General features: G+C 37.3%; 2 protein-coding genes and 1 long non-coding RNA gene across 3 annotated transcripts in view; 1 reads left to right on the forward strand and 2 right to left on the reverse strand.

Annotated features, from left to right (window-relative positions):
- Nucleotides 1-643: 643 nt before the first annotated feature.
- LOC134803502 (ommochrome-binding protein-like) lies at nt 644-11,297 on the reverse strand. Its single transcript, XM_063776302.1, has 2 exons — nt 11,290-11,297; nt 644-1,481 (listed from the first exon to the last, which is right to left on the reverse strand). The coding sequence occupies exon 2, from the start codon at nt 1,471-1,473 to the stop codon at nt 673-675; it is 801 nt and encodes a 266-aa protein (XP_063632372.1). The 5' UTR covers nt 1,474-1,481; nt 11,290-11,297; the 3' UTR covers nt 644-672.
- Nucleotides 11,298-14,254: 2,957 nt separating this feature from the next.
- Nucleotides 14,255-21,423, forward strand: part of LOC134803432 (uncharacterized) — a 43,340-nt gene continuing 36,171 nt past the window's right edge. Inside the window, exon 1 of the mRNA XM_063776251.1 lies at nt 14,255-14,500. The gene's annotated coding sequence lies outside the window, so the exon portion shown is untranslated. The remainder of the gene's footprint in view (nt 14,501-21,423) is intronic.
- LOC134803224 (uncharacterized) lies at nt 16,856-17,897 on the reverse strand. The gene is made up of 2 exons (XR_010145963.1): nt 17,432-17,897; nt 16,856-17,069 (listed from the first exon to the last, which is right to left on the reverse strand). It is a non-coding gene; the product is annotated as an uncharacterized LOC134803224 (long non-coding RNA).

Consider the following 21,423-nt stretch of genomic DNA (forward strand, 5'->3'; position numbering starts at 1 on the left):
TCTAAAATATTAAATTTTCATCAGTCCAGACCATCAGTCCATCAGTCCGAGTGTTACACGATAATTCTCTCGTCATTCTGACCAGAATGATGGACTGAATTGACGCCAGAATTAGCGTGTAACCGATGTCATACAGTTATCAAAAAGTCAGTTCTAAAATTATGAAAGTATAATTTTAAGTGCAATTTTTCTAAGTGATCTTTATTTAATTATTTATTATACATTTAGCATTAGCTGTGTGGTATGACTGAGTGGTATTTTTTATGTTTCTGTCTGTATTTGGACAAGAGTTCAGATATATCTACACTTATGCTTTGTTAAGCTTTTTGACAATAAGAAATTGATCTGATTTTTCGCATTTTCTCTTTGTGTAAAAGTGACATTTTCAATGGATTGTTAGTATAGTATTTAAGGTAGAAGTAAAGCTATGAAATTACACTATGCATTTTTTATATTTGTTTTTTTTTATTTATTGTATTTGTTTGTGTCGTTTATTTTGTAGTTTTTTTTTGTAAATAAATCTAGTTTGCCAATGAAATAATTATTTTAATTATATTAAAAAACACCTAGGTAGTGTATAAAAATAACCAATAGGTAAATCATTTTCCATAAAAAAATACGGAATGGTGAAAAATTAAACACATTTTAAAGTAAATCTTGTTTTAATAAATATCACTGACACCTAGTTAGTTTGTATATATTCCCTGCCGCTTCATATATCAATTCATCTTCTTTACTAAACGTTATTGCATTTAGACTTCTAAGTCTATCATTAGATGCTGGATCTAAAGCATACTTATACTTATTATACACATATATTCCTTGGGTGGTTGTCACAAAAGGAATAAAGTCCACATCCACTGTAATACCGTCTACGAGTAAATCTTCATGCACCGCGATATCCCTAGTACCTAATTTCAGTCGAAACAACTTTCTATTTGCAGTAAAAAGTATATTATTATCATCATCCAGCACCATTTTTTCTACAGACACACCCGCTAAAGCTGGTAGTCTGTATACTACATTATTTCGAACCCTAAACGCTTCTCTCCTTTTTGTGCTAAAATAGAGGACGCCTTTAAAGAAAATGTCATAAATATCGTGGAAAACTGGCATTTTTTCAAGCTCTTTCCTATCGTCAATAGACTTAACAATGTATAGGCCTTCTTTACCGCCAGCATATACTACATTATTTACTTGATCTACGGTCACTGATGAGGCATTTCTAATACCATCTACCACTCCTGCGAGGTTAGTATTTAAATTTACATAACCTAAACTATATCCTAGATCTCCTACTTTGTTAAATATAAAGTATAGGGTGTTATCGTTTCGGTTGAGTACAAGTTTTTGGACGTCTTTGACGCCCTCCTTGATGATGGTGGGCTGGTAGTAGTTGTTCTGGAAGGGTAGACAGAACTGCTGGAAGGTCTGTGCTGATGCTGAACTGATGATGAGGATGAGGAGGAGCATTGTTCTATCTGGAACAATAGATACATCAAATCAGCGATAGATATAGATATATTTCTTTGTCATGACAAAAATTAAGGGTACCTACACCGCGTGGCTCACTCCGCGATTTCGTCGCTTTGCTACAGGTAGCTAAAAGTACATCCGGTTCCACATGAATTTTGGTGGCTAGCCATAAGCCGTGCCGTGGCGACAGCGCCACGCGCGGCTATATCCGTCCTGATCGTAACAGACGCGTTTTGTTAAGCTGGACTTCCGAGCAAAGCGGCTCTGACGCAACGGCCGCAGCGTCAGAGCCGCTGCGTCAGTGTCGCGGCGTTAACTGACGCAGATTCGCTTCCGAGCGGCGCGACTCCGGCGACAGTCGCAGTTGTTATTCCATACGGTGCAGACGTGATATACTTATGATAAACCGATCAATTATGAAAATATTTTTAGAAGAAGAGGAGGATCACGATCTTTTACTTTGTTACTTTTACAGTATGAACGAAGCCTACCCAACTCAATTTTCAAAAGTAGAATAGACGAAGGCACTTATAGCATCTTGAAAAAAAAAAGCATTTAAACGAGAACGATGACAAATTCAGGAGTTTTTATCGGTTTAATATTATTTTTTTAGATATTTTAAATATTGACATAGCCTCAAATGCCTCAAAACTACGTGCTATCGCAGCGACTGTGCGACAGTGCTTGCGCAGACGTAGCACGGCCGCTATCGCCGAGCGATACTGACGCCGCGCCACAGTCGCTGCGATAGCGACGCTGCGCTCGGAAGTAAGTTCATACATTTCCATACAGCATAATACTATCGCTCTGTCGCCGCGCCAGTGTCGCTGCGTTAGTGTCGCCGGAGCCGCTTTGCTCGGAAGTCTACCTTTAAGGGGTCCACTGATTAACAGTCCGCCGGACGGTATCGGCCTGTCAGTTAGAACAAAATTTTGACAGTCCCGAACAACTGACAGGCCGATACCGTCCGGCGGACTGATAGTCAGTGGGCCCCTTTAGAGAGTGAGTCTTCTGTACCTAGTACTATTATTTATTCTGTGGTTGTGGTCGCAGCCAACCTACCTACCTATTACCTACATAATAAGAAAAATAATAAAAAAAGTAGGTAGTCTCTCCCAATAAGGATATGATATGATATATTATGATGTATAAATATCACTTGTGTGTCCACATTCAAAAATGGAAGGCTGTGACAGAAGGATGTTCCGTTTTGCCAGTTTGGCTATACGGAACCCTGATAAAATTAAAGAATGCCTACCTTATTATAGTTGACTGTACTTTTATCAAACTGCACTCGAGACTTAATCGCGTATTTAAGTTTTAAAATTTACCTCCGACGTTTCGAGGACGGCGTTGTCCCCGTGGTCTCGGGGTGGTTTTCTCCGACGGACGTCGGAGGTAAATTTTAAAACTTAAATAAGGTTTACTCGGGTAATTCCGAATGTCGAAAACGGTCGGATAATTCCGAAAAGAGACTTTTATTATGATGGAATTAAGGGTGATTTTCATCTGAATTTCGGAATTATCCGAATTTCGGAATTACCCAGTAAACCTTACGCAATTAAGTGCCGAGTGCAGTTTGATAATGTTTAATAATCGTGAAAGTTTAAATCAGTGGACTGTACTTTTAACCAATTTCTCTCGCTACTTAATGTTATCACTGTTATCAGCGATAATATTGCCTCTTGTCGTTATCAAACTATCAATAATACCAATGGTACTTAAACTTGACCGATACCAGCCGGCCTAGCCAAGGTTACAAATGCTATCGCTTCGACAACGAAACGCTTTGTATCTCTCTTTCACTCTTCTATATTAGTGCGACAGTGACAGTTGCGTTTCGATCGCTACGGGGCGTAAGCGATTGGCATGTTGGCTACGCTGCCAGGACTATTTACAAGCTTTTATTTACTTTCACCGGTTTTCACCTGACCGTTGTCTGACTTGTCTGTAATCTTGCAAGTTAAATTTGATCCACTTCCCGGTTTCCGATTGAGCTGAAATTTTGCATAGATACGTAAGTCGGGTGACAATGCAATATTATGGTGTCATCGAGCTGATCTGATGATGGAGACCGGACGAGGTGGCCATAGGAACTCTGTGATAAAACAACGAAACCTAATTGTGTTTGGGGTTTTTAGAATAGTCTCGATGAGTATTAGTTGCCTGTGGGAAGAAAAGTACAGTCGGCGATAAAAGCTTTTACCAAAAATGATTTTTTTGCCAAAAACTTATATTAGACCGAGATCCCGCCTTATATAATACTACCAACTCACCAATAGGGGGTAAGTATTACTGCAATGTTCTGCCACCAGAGTGCAGCATTAGCGCCTCTAATAACCATAGAGTAACTTATACATACTGTGCCTTAAACTGTTTTTTTTTACAAGTTTTCATAGACAATAAAATATGACATTGATGCATCAAGGCGGTTTGTTAACAAGGGCCTACCGGGAAACGCGAAAATCGAAATTTAGTTATCTGCCTCTTTATATCGCTCGAATATGCAAGAGTGATAGAGAGGTTAGATAACGAAATTTTGACTTTCTTGTTTCTCGGTAGACCCCCCGATTGTGATGGATTGTTGTAGTGATGGCGCCCCCTAAGGAGAGTTTTGCGTAATATTCCCTATTCTTTTTTTAAATTTATTTTTTGCTTTGTCCCAATAGTGTGGGATATCGTTGGATAGGTCTTTCAAAACGAATACGGCTCTCCAAAAACCATTTTTTGATATAGTTAATATTTTCGGAAATAATTGCTCCGAAAGAAAAAAAAATATGTGTCCCCCCCCCCTCTAACTTTTGAACCATGGGTCCAAAAAACGAGAAAAAATCTTGAAACAAAAGTTTAATAAATACTTTCAATGAAAACAATAGCGAACATGATCGGTCCGGTCGTTTTAGAGTTATTGCAAAAAATCTTCTCTTCTTAGTAAAAAGTCATACAAGGCGCTGCAAAGGTCCTACCAATGCTTGTAATGTACATGATACTTACTAATAGCCCCCGTTTCGCCTATTTTGACAGAATGGTAACTACGTAACCTTACACTGAGCATGGCCCGACATGCTCTTGGTCGATTATTTAATGTAATATTTATCACGCGTTGGACTATATAGTCTGTAAGTGATATATATGATTGATGGTAAATAAATAAAAAAATATGCAAAAATCAACCAAACTGGAAATCATTATCAACAAAAGTAGGTAGGTATACCTATGTATAGAGGCAGGTAATTGGCAAATGGCAACACACATCAAAGTCATTTATGAAGGTCAGTACTATTCGCGGAAAAAACAATTACTTACTCATATCTACGTTCGTTTTTTTAGCATTAGAAATAAGGTAAACAAACTTGATTTGTCTTCTAATTGAAAAAACCGTTTTAAAAATAAGTCACGGCAAATATGTAACAATTATGAATCTAATACGATCATTTATATTCTTCTGCTTTCATAAGTAATAATGACTGATTTTTAAAAAGCGTTTTTCAATTAAAATACATGTCAAGATCGCTTACCTTCTTTCTAATGCTAAAAAAACGAACTATGTATAATCGAACTTTTTTTTAATCGATTGGCACTACAGATAAATATATTATTAGGTGTTCAAAGACGTAGAACACAAAATTGGGGCATTATCTATGAAAAGGGACCTTATTATCGATGGCGCTTACGCCGCACAGCGTCGCGCGGCATTGTATTTATATCAGAGCATCGTTAATAACGGCGTAAACGCCATCGACAATAAGGTCCCTTTCCATAAATAACGTCACAATTTATTACAAGGTCGCTTCATTTCTAAAGAAGGAAAACGCAGTGGAAAACGTAATAAACACGTAGGTACTTAATAAATAAATACGCAGAGGCACGACTGTTAAAAATGTTAAAATAGCACACCTTAAATGTTATCGTATTCAATAAGTTGTACCTATTTTACATCCCAGATAAGTACTATATTCATACTAATAGAGTTTGATAGGTTATTTAAATATGTTACCTTAGTTTTCCAGTTTCTAGCACTGTATGCGATAATGAAGACCGCGTGGTATGGTGGCGGTGAACGGACGGACGGACGTACCATTAACAGAGCGAGGTTGCAAGACACAACCTAAGTATTATCACCAGAATATTGTATCAGGGATGTTGCGAATATTCGCATCCGCATCCGCATTCGCGGAACTTCCGCATTATCTTCAACATCCGCATCTGCATCCGCATAAAATCGATGCGGAGCTTATGCGGATGCGGATTTGGAACAAGTCTGTACAGGAACATCTTAGCGGAGGCGTGTATTTGTATTTGTTACTGTTTATTAAATATAACGCACCTATATTCTTACTCAAATACTAATCGTTTTTTTTTTATAACTCTACAACGATTTTGATAGCACAGTCTGCGCAAGTATTTTCATAGAAGTTTGACGTTTAAATTAACACTTCCACAGTCCAGGCTATCATAATCGCTGCCAACTTAGCTTGGTCTAACTCTATGTAACTATCGTATCTTCTTCGGTACTCCAAATAGCTCCACACTAGCTGTTTAAGAGCCCATCAACGTGCACACTAGCGCCACTGCTAAGTAATCGTCATTATTTAATTTTAATGACAGGTATTTAAAAAAGGGGGCCGCTACGTACTGTATTGTGTATTAAAGTACCTTTTGAATACATCAAACTAGTTTTTATGTTGCTGGATTCGTCAATCTATGCGTCCAAAGTTAAAACGGCCGTTTTTGTTTTGAGTTCATAGATCGAGTTTTTCACTACATTTTATCATTGATCGATTTAAGCCCGATGACTAGCTGACTGGTAGAGTAATATATCATTATATTCATTAGGCAGTACATAGGTCCGCTATGTGTACAATTATTATTGTATTTTGTGAAATATAGTTTGAATAAATAAACAAATGAGAAATTATATTTAACACCATGTATCCTGAATAACCCTGATGCATCACTGTACTGTAAATGTATACAATCAATACACTATAAGTTTTATTCAGTGGTTTTGTTGTGTTTGTGTAATAATGTAAATCAATAAATACACTATAATTTTTGTTCACGTAGTTTAGGAAAAGTTTAGGTGAACAATCAAGACTATATACTGGCATAGGTACTTTAACCGTGAGCGTTAGTCAGTACCACATTGTACCTACTACCACTACCTACCATTGAACTGAATCGATTTGCCGTATTGTATGGTTCCCATTCAAACTTCAGCCGAGCCCAGTCATAAAGGTGAATTTACAACCAACCATGATGAGTTCAATTAGTGTTTATTGTGGTATGGCGTATTATAGTATCTAGTTATATTTATTTTTAAAATTAGGTATTGTACCTATATATAATGTAATGTTTACCTGGGCTTGTTATTGACACTGTAATTTTTTTATTCAGGTGAGGTTCGATAGGGGGAGGGGGGTTCACGAAAAAATCACTATAGATCACGTTGGGGGAGGGGGTCTCGGGGGGGGGGGGGGGTGTAAGAAAACCTCACGTGTATTTTTGTACAGTGAACGAAACTAAGAAAATAAGACCTACCACATGAGTAAATACTTTTTCTCGGTTTCGGTAAACATAAATCTTCACTCTGCACTTCAAAATAGCGAGTCTATTCAACGAAAATAGAAAAATAAACAAGATTTTCTATATTTTCTATTTCTCTTAAAATTAGGTCGACTGAAAAAAAAAACAAAAAATACACGTGAGGTTGTGTGGGGGAGGGTGGGTAGCCAAAAATCTCACCAAATATTACCAAGGGGAGGGGAGGTCAAAAAGTAGCCGAAAACACCTCGCGTGATTTGTGCACAACCCCTTAAAACAGTTCTTTTTTCATTTTTCTTTTATCCGGTTTATGTTAGGAATAGGAAGTAGGGAAACTAGAGTCAGACCAATATAACTCTGCAGCGATTTTTATGACACAGACGTGTAAGCGGTGCAAGTGATATTTAAACGTTTAAAATAACCCTTGCACGTCTGTGCTATTAAAATCGTCGCAAAAATCGAAATTTAGTTATAAGCCTCTTTATCGCTCGAATATGCAAGAGATAGAGAGGTTAGATAACGAAATTTCGATTTTCTTGTTTCGCGGTTAATCCCCAGATTGTGATGGATAGTGGTAGTGGCGCCCCCTACGCAGAGTTTTGCGTAATATTCTCAATTCTAGGGATTGACAGGGCAAGCTATGCTGGCGCCATCTGCTAAATACTTCGACCGGCCAACCCCATTAAACTGTCATAAAATCATAGCTTTAGTGTGATCAGGCTCTTATATGATTTGATGTCATAGGAAACTACCTAGTTAATTAACTAGCGTCATTTTAGCTAATGATTCTTAATGGCTTGTTTTTAGTTACCTTCTACGATGACTGATAGATAAAAGCTCTGGCCCCTATTTAACCACGGTGACAGGTACGACAATTGTCGACATCACTGTTACTGACGTCACAGCCCACAGGCCTCCATAGACTACGGTAACCGCTTACCATCGGACGGGCGGTGTGCTTGTTTGCCACCAACATATTAATAAATAAAAAACTCTATTATATTGCCAATACGCTATACGCTACGCTATTGCTTATTTTTTTATGTCCAATTTACAAGTACATATTTCTATTTTAAATTTTATTTGTAATGAATTGACATTGTTTTATTAAGATTAATGAAATTGTATGCATCCTGATGATGTACCCTCTACTAGTAAATGTAATTTACCAACACTTTGCATGTTGGCTTTATGTCGACTGAATACTGAATCTAAAACTGTATTAAGACCTAATTGTAACGTATTCTGGCAAATAAACATTTCTATTTCTATTTCTATTTAATAAATAAGTACTTATTTTGCGAAGCTAATGACAATTGTCGCAAGAAACACGACAATTGTCACGAAATTCCGACACAGAACTCATTTCCTGTCAAGAATTACCGAAAGTTCTATTAAATCGTGTGACAATTGTCATCATCATCATCATCATAAACTTCGCAAGAGAAATACCTTTGTGAAACTTTTTTTAAATAATACAATGATGGTGGCAAACAGGAATATGGCCAGCCCGATGGTAAGAGGTAGGTAATAACCGTAGCCCATGGATGCCTGTGACGTCAGCAACAGTGACATTTGTCGAATTGTCGCACCTGTCGCCGTGGTGAAATAGGGGCCTTTCCTAGGATAGCGGTGCCGTCAATCCGTCATATAGCGGCCGTTTCCATACAAAATACTACGACATCTATATTTGGCCGTATTATTTTGTATAGAGATGGCCGCTATGACGGCACCGTTATCCTAGGAAAACAGAGCTTAAGGTCGATACTATACTAAGAGCTGTTTTAAAGGCAGATTATTAACCAATGAGTCACTAATTTATTTCGATTGTGTTTAGATCTGTTATAAAAAATACTTCGCGAACACCGTGCACTCTCGGAAGTCTACACTAGTAATTAAAATACATACATACATATAATCACGCCTATTTCCCATAGGGGTAGGCAGAGAGTAGGGGCTGATATAGACGGCGCGCGAACTCGCATGCGATTTTAGTTACATTGCGGACTGTTGGTTACGTCCAATTCAACCGACCGATCAAAACCCGCAATGTAATGAAACTCGCATGCGAGTTCTCGCATCGTCTAAAAGAGCCCAATGTTTTAAAAATAACATTTTAAGGTATGGGCGGTCAAACCCGATAAATCGAGATATTTTGTCAGTTAAATAAGAACTCTACGCAAGTCACATATAGTTCTAATTTCAAAAACCCATGACGCACTTACGCACGACTTATCGGGTTTTACCGCACACCCCTCGGATTCATATTTAAATGGACTAGAACAGGGCTCTCCAAATCCCGGCCCGCGGGCCAAATCCGGCCCGCGAAGCCTTCCAATCCGGCCCGCCGACAGCGGTCCAATCCGGCCCGCGGGAGCCAGGCTCCAGGTGTTCAGCCCTAACAGCAGCAACCCCAGATACACCCACCCCCCCTCGGCGCCGACGGTGGACCGCGCGAAAATTCTGAGGCGCAATATGGCCCTCAGGTAAAAAAGTTTGGAGACCCCTGGACTAGAAAAAGCAAAAAAGATCCGGTGCTTAGAATACTTACAAATTGCTCTGTAAGTTTGTTGTTTTTTAGCACTAGAAAAAAGGTAAACAATCTTGATGTCTTTTAGTAGAAAAACACGTTTTAAAAACAAGTCACGGCAAATATGTAACAATTATGAATCTAATACGATCATTTATATTATTCTGCTTTCATAAGTAATAGGTACTGCTTTTTAAAAAGCGTTTTTCAATTAAAAGACATGTCAAGATCGCTTACCTTCTTTCTAATGCTAAAAAAACGAACGCGCATTCCTCATGTGAATATTGTGATGTAAGAAGTTACAAAAAAAAACTAACAAGTAACTAATATCATATTAGTATAGTTTATAACAGCATTCAATTGGATTTCTACCACCAATACCATTTGCATACATAAATAAGTTTTATAAACAAAATACGTACGTTAGTAAATGTTAGCAGCGAACGCCGCACACACAACACAACCGGCTTCATGTATTGTTTCAATCTAACTACCAAATAAATTAGTGAAAGTGTTTATAGGTCCACTTTGGGTGAAGATAGCCGTAAGGCTAATGGAAAACTCATTCAATTATATGTCGTATTCTCGAGCATTAAAGTTCAATACAAACTGGTTTTCCAGTAGCTGAGTTTGTAGATATAAAGGTGACATAAACATTATACAATAGGCATTTTTTTTTAAAGTTTGTGGCAAACAAGCAGGTACCCTAAGCGTTAGAATGTGTCAAAGCGAGAAATGTCATTAATACAGGGCGTTTTTTGAACAACTAGCCATATCGTGCGAGGTAGGCCATACTGAACAACTTTTTCTGTGGGACCAACTCCGAAATCACAAAATAAAAATAAATCACGAAATCACAATGGCTTGATGTCGTCAAGGAGGACATGCGTGCCAACGGACTCACTACCAGGGATGCCGAAGATCGGGCAAAGTGGTCACGAAGGAGTCGGAAGGCGGACCCCGGGTCCTCGCGCCCCGCGCGGGGGCACAGCCGGGATTGACGCCAGGATGATGATGATGATGAACTCCGAAATCACAAAAATTTTTTGCCCGTTTCATACATTTTGGTCGAGTGGATGATGTCGACGTTTTCTATGGGAAGGCCAAATTTTTTTTGGGATTTCGTTGTTGGTCCCATAGAAAAAGTTGTTCAGTATTACCATAGAGTAATATATACTTAACTGGTTATTCTATGGTATGACCTAAAGATTCACCCCTCACAGTTTGGTCAGTGATAACAAATGCATCCTGTATAAAAAAGTAATTGTGTCTCGATGTGTTCTCTAAAATGCCGAATATTCGACATCTTGTCTAGGGAATGCAAATCGGTTATTTTTTGTATGGAAATAATCGGTTATTAACCGAAACCGCGGTTATTTCCATACAAAAAATAACCGATTTGCATTCCTTAGTCTTGTCCCAAATCGTGTATTGGCTCTCATACTATAATACCACAGAATAAGTAATATATATAATACTCAACTTGGCAAGCACTTCCGTGCCCTCAGATAACTAGGGTACATTAATTAACCCACTATTAATATGATAAATAAAATATTTTTTATACCTACTTTTTTGTCCTGTTTTGCTAACTTGTAAAACTTTATTATATTTTTGCCGTAAAATAATAATATTTGATCAGATTAGTAAAAAAATCGACGAACACTATTTTTTTTCGCCATAAATGAACTTTATTAGTTCCTTAAGTTACTAAAACAATATAAAAACATGCAAATTACCTTCGTGAAACGGCGTGAAACTAATGCGACTGTCTAGACGTTTCAAGGTCTTCCTTCCTAGTAGGAGATCCCCCATACATCGGACCTTCACCAATCTGTCTGACGGATAAAACTATGAAAATATGAAAGAAAATATGTTCCTGAACATAAAAAAATAGGGTTGCCTAAAGACATCCGGTCAAGGCTATTTTTAATAAATTTTTGAAAAAAAAATTTTTTCTTCAAATTTCACGAATTTCACCGATTTGTCTGACAAACGAAATAAGTTCCAATGGAAAGTATAGAACTTGTACAACATAAATCAACTAGGTTGCCTATCTTTTTCCGGTCACTATTATGTGGTTGCCATGTTTAAACAGGTGCGTTTTTATCGATAATTGCACTCATCTGTCTGACGCTTGAATTATACACAAGGGCCCAACGTTTTCTGTTCTCTTTCACGGCGCAGCAACTAGTATCATTTCTCTCTCCTCGCTCTTTTAAAAATGCCGTTTGTCAAAAAAGGACAACCATACTGTTGACAAGATGGACTTCAAATCAAGTGTTGCCTTTTTTGATGCGCCCAGACTGTGTATGTGTGCGTAAAAGCGTATATGTGTGCTCTTTTAGGGATGTGAAAAGTCGATTTTAATCATGTTATATATCGATAAACGCTACACAGCGGAACGAAATAGCGATTAATTGAAGCTTCAATATCTTCGTTAAACATGAACATAATTGAAATGCTAATGGATAATGAATATATTATAATATAATTCAATTATTACGGAACACCTATTTTAGGAGGTATTTATGTATTTTAATTAAATATCTGAACTTTCCCTTGGTTCCCTGCTGGGGCGTGACTATAAAATTGTGATCTGATAACCACAATAAAGAATAAAAGCGTTTTTGTTCATTTTAGGTACCGTTAAACCTTTGAAGTAAAATTAAAATTGCAAGAAATGTCGATAGTTTATCGATATGACTTTATCGACATGGCTACAGCAAGGTGGGCCTCATTGTTAATCGTACACTAAACAAAAGTGGCAACAGTGACAGCTCGCTGAGATATATTATAAGTCTATGATTATACATCAAAATGTTGGTAATTTTATTGCGAATACAGTGGCATAGGGTTGCCTGCGAAAATCCGGTCACAAATAAGGGTTGCCAGGCTTTTAAGTAAAATAAGAAGGGAAGACTTTTACCGATAACTCATAAACGGCTTAACCTATCAAGTTTGTTTTAATTTTGTTTGAATGAGTTTTTAAGCACTATTTTTATGATTTTTTTCATATTTTTTGGATCAATGGTTCAAAAGTTGGAAGGAATACCCGTATTTTGTTCTTTCTAAATTATTATTTCCAAAACGGTTAACTTTATCAAAAAATATTGTTTGCAGACCCCTATTTATTTTTAAAGACCTATCCAACGACATCCCACACTGTAGGGTTAAAACGGTAAAAAAAAACCACGTACATTTTGATTCTTTCAAAGCGATTATTTCCGAAAACATTCACTTAATCAAAAAATGTTTTTCTAAGACCCCTTTTTATTTTAAAATACCTATCTAACTACTACCTAACATTTTTTGATAAAGTGAATATTTTTGGAAATAATAGCTTTAAGAGACACAAAACGTGTGTGAATATTTTTACATCGTTTCAACCCTATAATGTGGGGTGTCGTTGGATAGGTCTTTGAAAATAAATGGGGGTTTTCCATAAACATTTTTTGATAAAGTGAAAATTTTCGGAATTAAACGCTTCGAAAGAAACTAAATGTATGTGAGTTTTTGTTTTCGTTTCAACCCTAAGGTGTGGGATATCGTTAGATAGGTCTTTTAAAATAAATAGGGGTCTTAGAATAACATTTTTTGATTAAGTGAATGTTTTCGGAAATAATCGCTTTGAAATAATCAAACTGTACGTGATTTTTTTTTTACCGTTTTAACCCTACAGTGTGGGATGTCGTTGGATAGGTCTTTAAAAATAAATAGGGGTCTGCAAACAATATTTTTTGATAAAGTTAACCGTTTTGGAAATAATAATTTAGAAAGAACAAAATACGGGTATTCCTTCCAACTTTTGAACCATTGATCCAAAAAATATGAAAAAAATCATAAAAATAGTGCTTAAAAAACTCATTCAAACAAATTAAAACAAACTTGATAGGTTAAGCCGTTTATGAGTTATCGGTAAAAGTCTTCCCTTCTTATTTTACTTAAAAGCCTGGCAACCCTTATTTGTGACCGGATTTTCGCAGGCAACCCTATGCCACTGTATTCGCAATAAAATTACCAACATTTTGATGTATAATTCAAGCGTCAGACAGATGAGTGCAATTATCGTTAAAAACGCACCTGTTTAAACATGGCAACCACATAATAGTGACCGGAAAAAGATAGGCAACCTAGTTGATTTATGTTGTACAAGTTCTATACTTTCTATTGGAACTTATTTCGTTTATCAGACAAATCGGTGAAATTTGAAGAAAAAAATTTTTTTTCAAAAATTTATTAAAAATAGCCTTGACCGGATTTCTTTAGGCAACCCTATTTTTTAATGTTCAGGAACATATTTTCTTTCATATTTTCATAGTTTCATCCGTCAGACAGATTGGTGAAGGTCGACTATAGAAACGGGATCGTGGGATCTTAGACCATCCCATGTGATTATTTTTAATGGATGACTATTCTATGAAGTTTGCTAGACAAAAATAATATTGCTGAAACTAGAAGTTACTATTTATATAATATTTTACAACGCTGTTAAATTAAATAATCTATTTAAAATGCATTTTTTACTTATTAATATAATAAGAAAGAAGTAAATCTTAAAATATATTAAAAAAATGATTGAAAACCACTATCAATGACTAGCTTTTAAAACACAAGTGCTGTCAAAGATCAAGTGTCAAAGTGAACTGTCATGTCAGAATTTCAATTTCCCTTTCAGACTTTCAGTCAGTCTCAAATCATCGATTTGGTTTAGCGGCCGAATCTCATGCTGTGAATCTCACATCGTTTTATATTAAATACAATAAATAAGTGTAATAAGTGATGAATGTACGAGGTTCCGAATGTAAGCAAATTAAGTCACAAATAAGCTTTAAATAGGTTTTTAAACGTGATATTATACTATGCGAAATTACATATTTATGTTTATGTTAAAAATCAATAAATTAGAAGAAAATTAGTGGCGTCGAATGAATCACCTGAATTATTAATGTAAGTACGCTATTCTCTTTACTATTTGTGTGTAAAAGATCGTTAAATATTGTAGTGTATTTGGATTTTTAATTATGATTTCCGCCCCTTAGAAATCGGGTCATAATTGTAAAATCATTCACTAAACGAATGGTATTTAGTAGAAATAACATATTTATTGTACTCTGGTATCGTGTAAGCAGTTAAAATAATGTTTCGATGTGTCCCGTCAATTACTATAATGAATACCGCAAAAAATATGTGCTTATCTTTAGGGTATTTCCTCAACGTATTGTTGTAGTTCAAATCGAAGTAAACGTATAGTACGATTTTTTTTAAATGATTTTTACGCCTAAGACTAGGTTTGCCATATGTCAGGATTCGTCCGGACATGTCAGGATTTTTGACCCTATGTCGCCGTATATGGCCGGGTTGGGGCGGCAAGTGTCAGGATTTTAAGGAATGACCTCATAAAAAATATATTTACGTGATACATATCCACGATACAGTACACCGCAGAGCGCAGCGCGCCGCCGGGGCGTCGTTCAAGCTATGCCTAATCTCTGATACAAGAAATGTCAGGATTTTTAGGGTGATGTCAGCATTTTTATCAGGATATTTAATTCTTCCTCGGGTTGTTGCGCCACAGCAGTAAGTAAGTAAGTATATGGCAACCCTACCTAAGACCCTAACCATTGTTTCTTTTGTGTGTGCCAAAACAACAATGTCGTTTAAAAACCAACTGTATCAAGGTGATTCTAAGGTTCAAATCTTATATTATTGTATCTTTTGTTCAAATCCTATAATGGCTCTTCTTCGGTTAAATCTAAAATGTAAATCTTCTTCGGCTATTTAAAATTAATATTTTGGACAAATTATAGGAGCAATTTAATTCTTGACTATATCCTATCAGTGCCAACAAAATCTATTTTTTGCCCAAAATACCTTACATCATTTCGGAAAAGAGCCAATACTCTTCAAACTGCTGAACCGATTTCTTTCCACATTGGGCTAGCGTGGGGACTACTAGCCCAAGCCCTCTCGCGCATGAGAGGAGGCCTATGCCCAGCAGTGGGACGTATCTAGGCTGAATTATTATATCTCAGAAGCACCGTAAGAAAACTCGCGTTTACATAAAAAAAACCGCATCGAAATCGGCCCATCCGTTGGAGAGCTACGATCCCACAGACAAACAGACATTGCCATCAAAAATATAACACCCATCTTTTTGTTTTGGGATTTAAAAAGAGTTTGGTTACAGCACAGAATAAATAATAGTTTGTACTACCGTACAGAAAGGAAACTTCCTACAATACTGAAGTTTGTCAGCGGTTCAGGGTCGAATCATGCTGTCCCTTTCGAATACATGGCAGTATCCCTTTCGGCTATATAGGGTTGTCAAAATTCAAGCCATTATCATCTGTGGTCGTGCACGCAAAGGCGCACCTAAAAATTGCTCGGAGCAATGTGGCTCGAGCGGAGCCGAGTTTGGCCGAAGGGAGGAGTTTCGCACCCCTGGTTGTAGTCTCATATACATATTACAATTACAGAGTAGAATGAGGAGGGATACACTGTACAAAAATCCTGCAGATTGTTCTCTGCAACAGAATATAAAACAAAATATTATATTCATATGGAGATGTTTTCGACGCTCTGTGAGTATAAACTTAAGACACTATAGTAGTTAGTAGGCCTCAACTGTGCGTTTCACCAGAAACTTTTTTTATACTTTGTTGGTGACATACATATGGCCTGTCTTACAGAGACAGACTTTCTCGCACAGATAATTGCAATCGCAATCCAGCGCGGGAACGCTGCCTGCGTGTTGGGCACCCTCCCGAGGGCACCAAATTTTGATAGGTATTTTTAATTTTTATTTTTAGTTATTTTAATTGTGGTTAGTTTTATATTCCTTATTTGCTATAGGTTAATTGCAATTGACCATTAACCATTACAATTTGAACCGTAAATGGTTACAGCTGATGGTTCAATTTGTAATGGTCAATTGCATTAACGTTTCGGCCAATTGTGATAATTACTACCAGGGATGTAACGGATGTGGTTTTATCGGAACCGAAAACGGAAACAGATGTTTTCAATTTAGTTTAACGGAACCGAAAACGGAAACGGAACCGATAACGGAAACGGAACCGAAAACGGAACCGGAACCAGAATCGGAGCCTGAATTTTTAACGATGTATTCGTTTTCCCCTTTTTAGAATAAACCTTCAGACAAAGTTTACACTTAGCCGTGTCCCCACTAACTTCATCAAAATAGTTCCAAATCGAACTTGATTCCGGCTTCGTTGTGCGTTTTTTTACACACTAACATTCACCACACACACTACACACAATCAGTAGTCAGTACACAACAGAACACATACAATTTTAATTTTAATAACACGAATAAAACAAAGTATACAAACAATTAAACAACAAATTAGCGTAGCACGTGGCAAGCGGGGCGATGAGCGAATGACTGGTATGAACCTGTTTGTTTTTGATGTACGCCGCCGCCGCGCGAAGCATTGACATCCGTTATAACTTCCGTTTCAAACATAACGGAACCGGAACAGAAACGGATGTGTACCTGCAAAGAACCCACAGAAGTAAAATCGTACCGTCCGATTAGCCTGCTACCAATACCTTCAAAAGTTTTAGAAATATTGTTCATGAAACGAATAAAAGCAGAAGTTACCAAGACTGATTTGATCCCGTTACACCAATTCGGATTCCGGCAAGGACATGGTACTGTGGAACAGGTTCACAGGCTAGTGGAGCAAATAAACCTTGCGTTTGAACAAAAACTTTGTGTCATCAGCGTTTTTGGACATATCCCAAGCTTTCGACCGGGTTTGGCATGAAGGCTTATTCAAAATACCAAACGGAAGTTCCGTCTTAACGGAAACGGAACCGGAGCTCCGTAACATCCCTGATTATTAGTATTATTACTTGTTGAGCGTAGTTACTGTGGGGCTCGCAGATTCCGAAGTCAGGAACCCGTACACGGCGACTGGAACACGCTGGCTGGCTTGCAGGCTGCAGGTTACCTCCAGATTACCGCACCATTACCGGGGATGTGTAGGGTGTTTAATGAAAACACATTTGTTGATTATAAGAAAACTTTGGAGAGTGTTGGGAGGCTGGTGCCTCTGTGGCTATTGATGAGTGAGTGAGTGAGCATCCAGGGTGGGCGCGTATATATAGGCGCGCTCGGCGCGATCCCCACCGTAGGTACTCTAGGCCACGCCTACTCAAGGCGTGGGTGTTACGTGCAGAGTGAGAAATTGTTTTATTCAACCAATAAGCTTAGTCTATTACATATTGTTCGTAATTAAGGGAAAAGGGTATGCAATTTATTGGGGAACAATTTACACTTAAAATTATACACATAACATAATAAAATGGTACAAAATAAGACACAAGTTAAATGGTAAAAATAGACACACAAAAATAGATTAACATAGAAGAACGATTAAAACTAAATATGTATGATTAAAAACTAGCTATACACGACAAACTCATTAAAAAGTAATTTGCCTATAATTGGTTTTAATATAGAGTTTTATAGCGAACATTTACGACTTAATTTCAAGATTAGATAAGCTATAAAGGCCTGAGCAAACCGGCGGAGCGCAGCGCAGCACAGATGCCTTAAAATTGTTCTATGTATATTCTTCCCTATTTCAATTACATCTATCTATACATCTATACATAATAATAAAGCTGAAGAGGGTCGAAAGTCTGTACATGGAAGATATTTGAAAAAAAGTTGGCTGGGGATACTTAGAATTGATAACAGAACACGTTCCAACAGTTTTTAGAATTTTTGTCTGTTTGTCTGTTTATCTGTTTGTCTGTTTATTTGAACGCGCATCACGTGGAAACGGCTGAACGGATTTTGATGAAAACTTTACTAATCTGTCGAGAAAATCCCCGGCCAGGTTATAGGCTATAAAAATTTAACCCCTAAAAGGGGGGGGGGGGTAGCCACAATACTCGATTGACTTAAGTTTGCCCCTAAATCGTATGGCGCTACTTAGGAAGGAGGGGCAAACTTTTTTCAAATATGTGCTACCACTATTGAGTACCCTGGTAAACTAACAGATGGCGCTGAATTTAATACGATGTGACATAAATAAGCCACCGAGGAAGGTTTTTCCAATTTAACTCTAAGTTTAGAAGACTCCTCTTCTAAAATTTCAATCAATCGTACGGATATCAACAAATTTAATTGAATAATTGTGTTGATTTAATAATACAACAAAATTAAACGACAGTAAATTAATTACCCCTCATTGCACAGTGCCATCTTTTGGGGAGCTGAGTAAACATTAAGTAACCAAGCAAACTAAAAATGGGTTTACATAGTTACGTAGTAGTAAAATAAACACACATAAGTATCAACACGCGTATAATTGCATAAAATTACTTAAAATTATTTATTTTCTCCGACATGAATTATACCTAATCGTAATTATATCGCATCCATATCAAATCCATATTCATACGTATCGCCTCCTTAAGCACTTAATAATGGCCACGAAGGTGGGTACTTTGAAAAAAATACATTGACCTCTGTCATTTGCAGTGCCGGATTAACCCTTTTAAGCAAAATAAGCACTTGCTTAGGGCACCATGTATAGGGGGCACCAAAAATTATCGAAAAATTTTCGGATTAGAAATTAGCCGCTTACTGACACAGACCGAATTACACGCGGGCGGAGCCGCGGGCACAGCTAGTATAGGTATAAATTTGAATGTTCTGAGACCGCCCTCGGAACACCACGGAGGATTGTTACTACGCGGCATCGCGGAGGATGAGGATACCGCGGCGGTAGGCACCAGCATGCCGCGGCATCCCCCGGGTTGCGCCGAGGCCTCCGGAGTGCGCCGGGATAGTTAACGTTCGATAAGAACTTCACTTCGCTTCACTTCGCTTCGCTCGCTCGTTCGATAATATATAATAAATATATATGTAGTGCTGCATTAACAATATAATTCGGGTTGAAGGGAAAATTCGTAACTGTGTATTACGTATGTAAACAATGTCTACCACCTTACCACCAACTAAATCGTGACGTCACGATTCACGACGAATCACGACGTCCAATATATATAATGGCATTTCTAAAAGCGTATAATGTAATTACAATACCATAGATTGGCAATTTTTTTTTTATTATTCAGGTAATTACAACACAATATCTAAACTTAATTACAAAAGTATCGGTAAACCAGTAAGGTTTGTCTCGATACTCCATCCGCGGTAGATGTTATACAACAATAGAATATCTTAACAACAACTTAGGAAATTACTTACTCATTCATAACATGCTCAATAATTGCGCGCAAGGTAATACACAGATTAAATATTAGTATTTCATGGAGTGGCTAACGAATCGTGCCATGTCTAAGCTATTTTTAATTTCTTTTTAGGGTCAATGTGGTGAAGACCGCCATCAGGTAAGACAATTTACAAGCGGGTCTGGGGGCCAATTTTTGAATTTCGATCGTTCGATTTCGTCACTCGAATGGGGCTATTAATAAATTACGTCATTTCAAATTAGGAGGGGGGGTCTGGACATCGGATGACGGTAGCATGAAGTAGGAGGAAATGGGGTCATTTGAAGCATGATTTTTGGATGATTATAGGGGTGGGGGGGGGGGGGTCCAAAATCGTCAAAAATCGATGACGTAATTTATGGACAGCCCCAATATCGGCGAAATGCAAATTTTTTAAATACAAGCGATAGAAATTGGGAATCTAGTGGTATTGACCACTCGTTTTCAATTTTATTAGTAAAATTTTAATGCCTAGTAGTGGAGATATTATTGAACGAAATACACGAAATCGAGTGGTCGAAATTCAAAAATCGGCCCCCTGAGCTATAAAGGGGCCCACAGATTACCAGTTCGCCGAACGATATCAGCCTGTCAGTTGTTCGGAGCTGTCAAATTTTGCGTTTGACTGTACTGTGTGAACTGGTCATCAATACACACAGTACAGTATTTCCATTTTTTCCTTTTGAGGAACCCTATAAAATATGTCAAAAATATTGCCATACTCCACTAAGCAAGAAATAAAGGTACCTAAAGAGTAAGAAAAATACGTGACACAAGTGCACAACGTATTGTAGAGCTAAATAACCGTGTCATACATATTAGCGCGTTGTGCAAGATTCAACAGCCAATAGGTATGACAAATGGGTCATTCTGCTGTTCGTTTTTTTAGCATTAGAAAAAAGGTAAACAATCTTGATGGGTCTTTTAATTGAAAAACACGTTTTAAAAATAAGTCACGGAAAATATGTAACAATTATGAATCTAATTAGTGATCCAAAAGACTCGAGACTTTGGAGCTCTATTTTTTAGGGCTCGCCTCATCTCTTGACGCCTATAAGGCTAAAAGCCTATTTAGCTCTTTAGCCCCCGAGCCTAGTTCTATTTAAGAGCCTAGACTCTTGGGGCTAATAACCTTATTAAGCCCCTAAAAAAAAGCCTATTTAGCTCTTTAGCCCCAAGAATAAGGTTATTAGCCCCAAGAGTCTAGGATCTTAAATAGAACTAGGCTCGGGGGCTAAAGAGCTAAATAGGCTTTTAGTCTTTTAGGCGTCAAGAAATGAGGCGAGCCCTAAAAAAAGAGCTAAAAGGCTCGAGTCCTTTGGATCACTAAATCTAATACGATCATTTATATTCTTCTGCTTTCATAAGTAATAGTTTCTGATTTTTAAAAAGCCTTTTTCAATTAAAAAATATGTCAAGGTCGCTTATCTTCTTTCTAATGCTAAACGAAAACCAACTATATAATGGTCATCTACAATATATAATGGTAATGTGGTATGGTATAATGGTCAATGAGTTTTTCGGAACTTATGTACGAAATATCATTTGATATTTACCACGAGCTTTTCGGTGAAGGAAAACATCGTGAGGAAACCTGC

The sequence above is a fragment of the Cydia splendana genome, chromosome 26 (genome assembly GCF_910591565.1).
Source record: "Cydia splendana chromosome 26, ilCydSple1.2, whole genome shotgun sequence".
NCBI classification, from domain to species: domain Eukaryota; kingdom Metazoa; phylum Arthropoda; class Insecta; order Lepidoptera; family Tortricidae; genus Cydia; species Cydia splendana.

Excerpts from the sequence above, each read along its gene's own strand:
- LOC134803502 (XM_063776302.1), bottom strand. The coding sequence starts at position 1,473 with ATGCTCCTCCTCATCCTCATCATCAGTTCAGCATCAGCACAGACCTTC.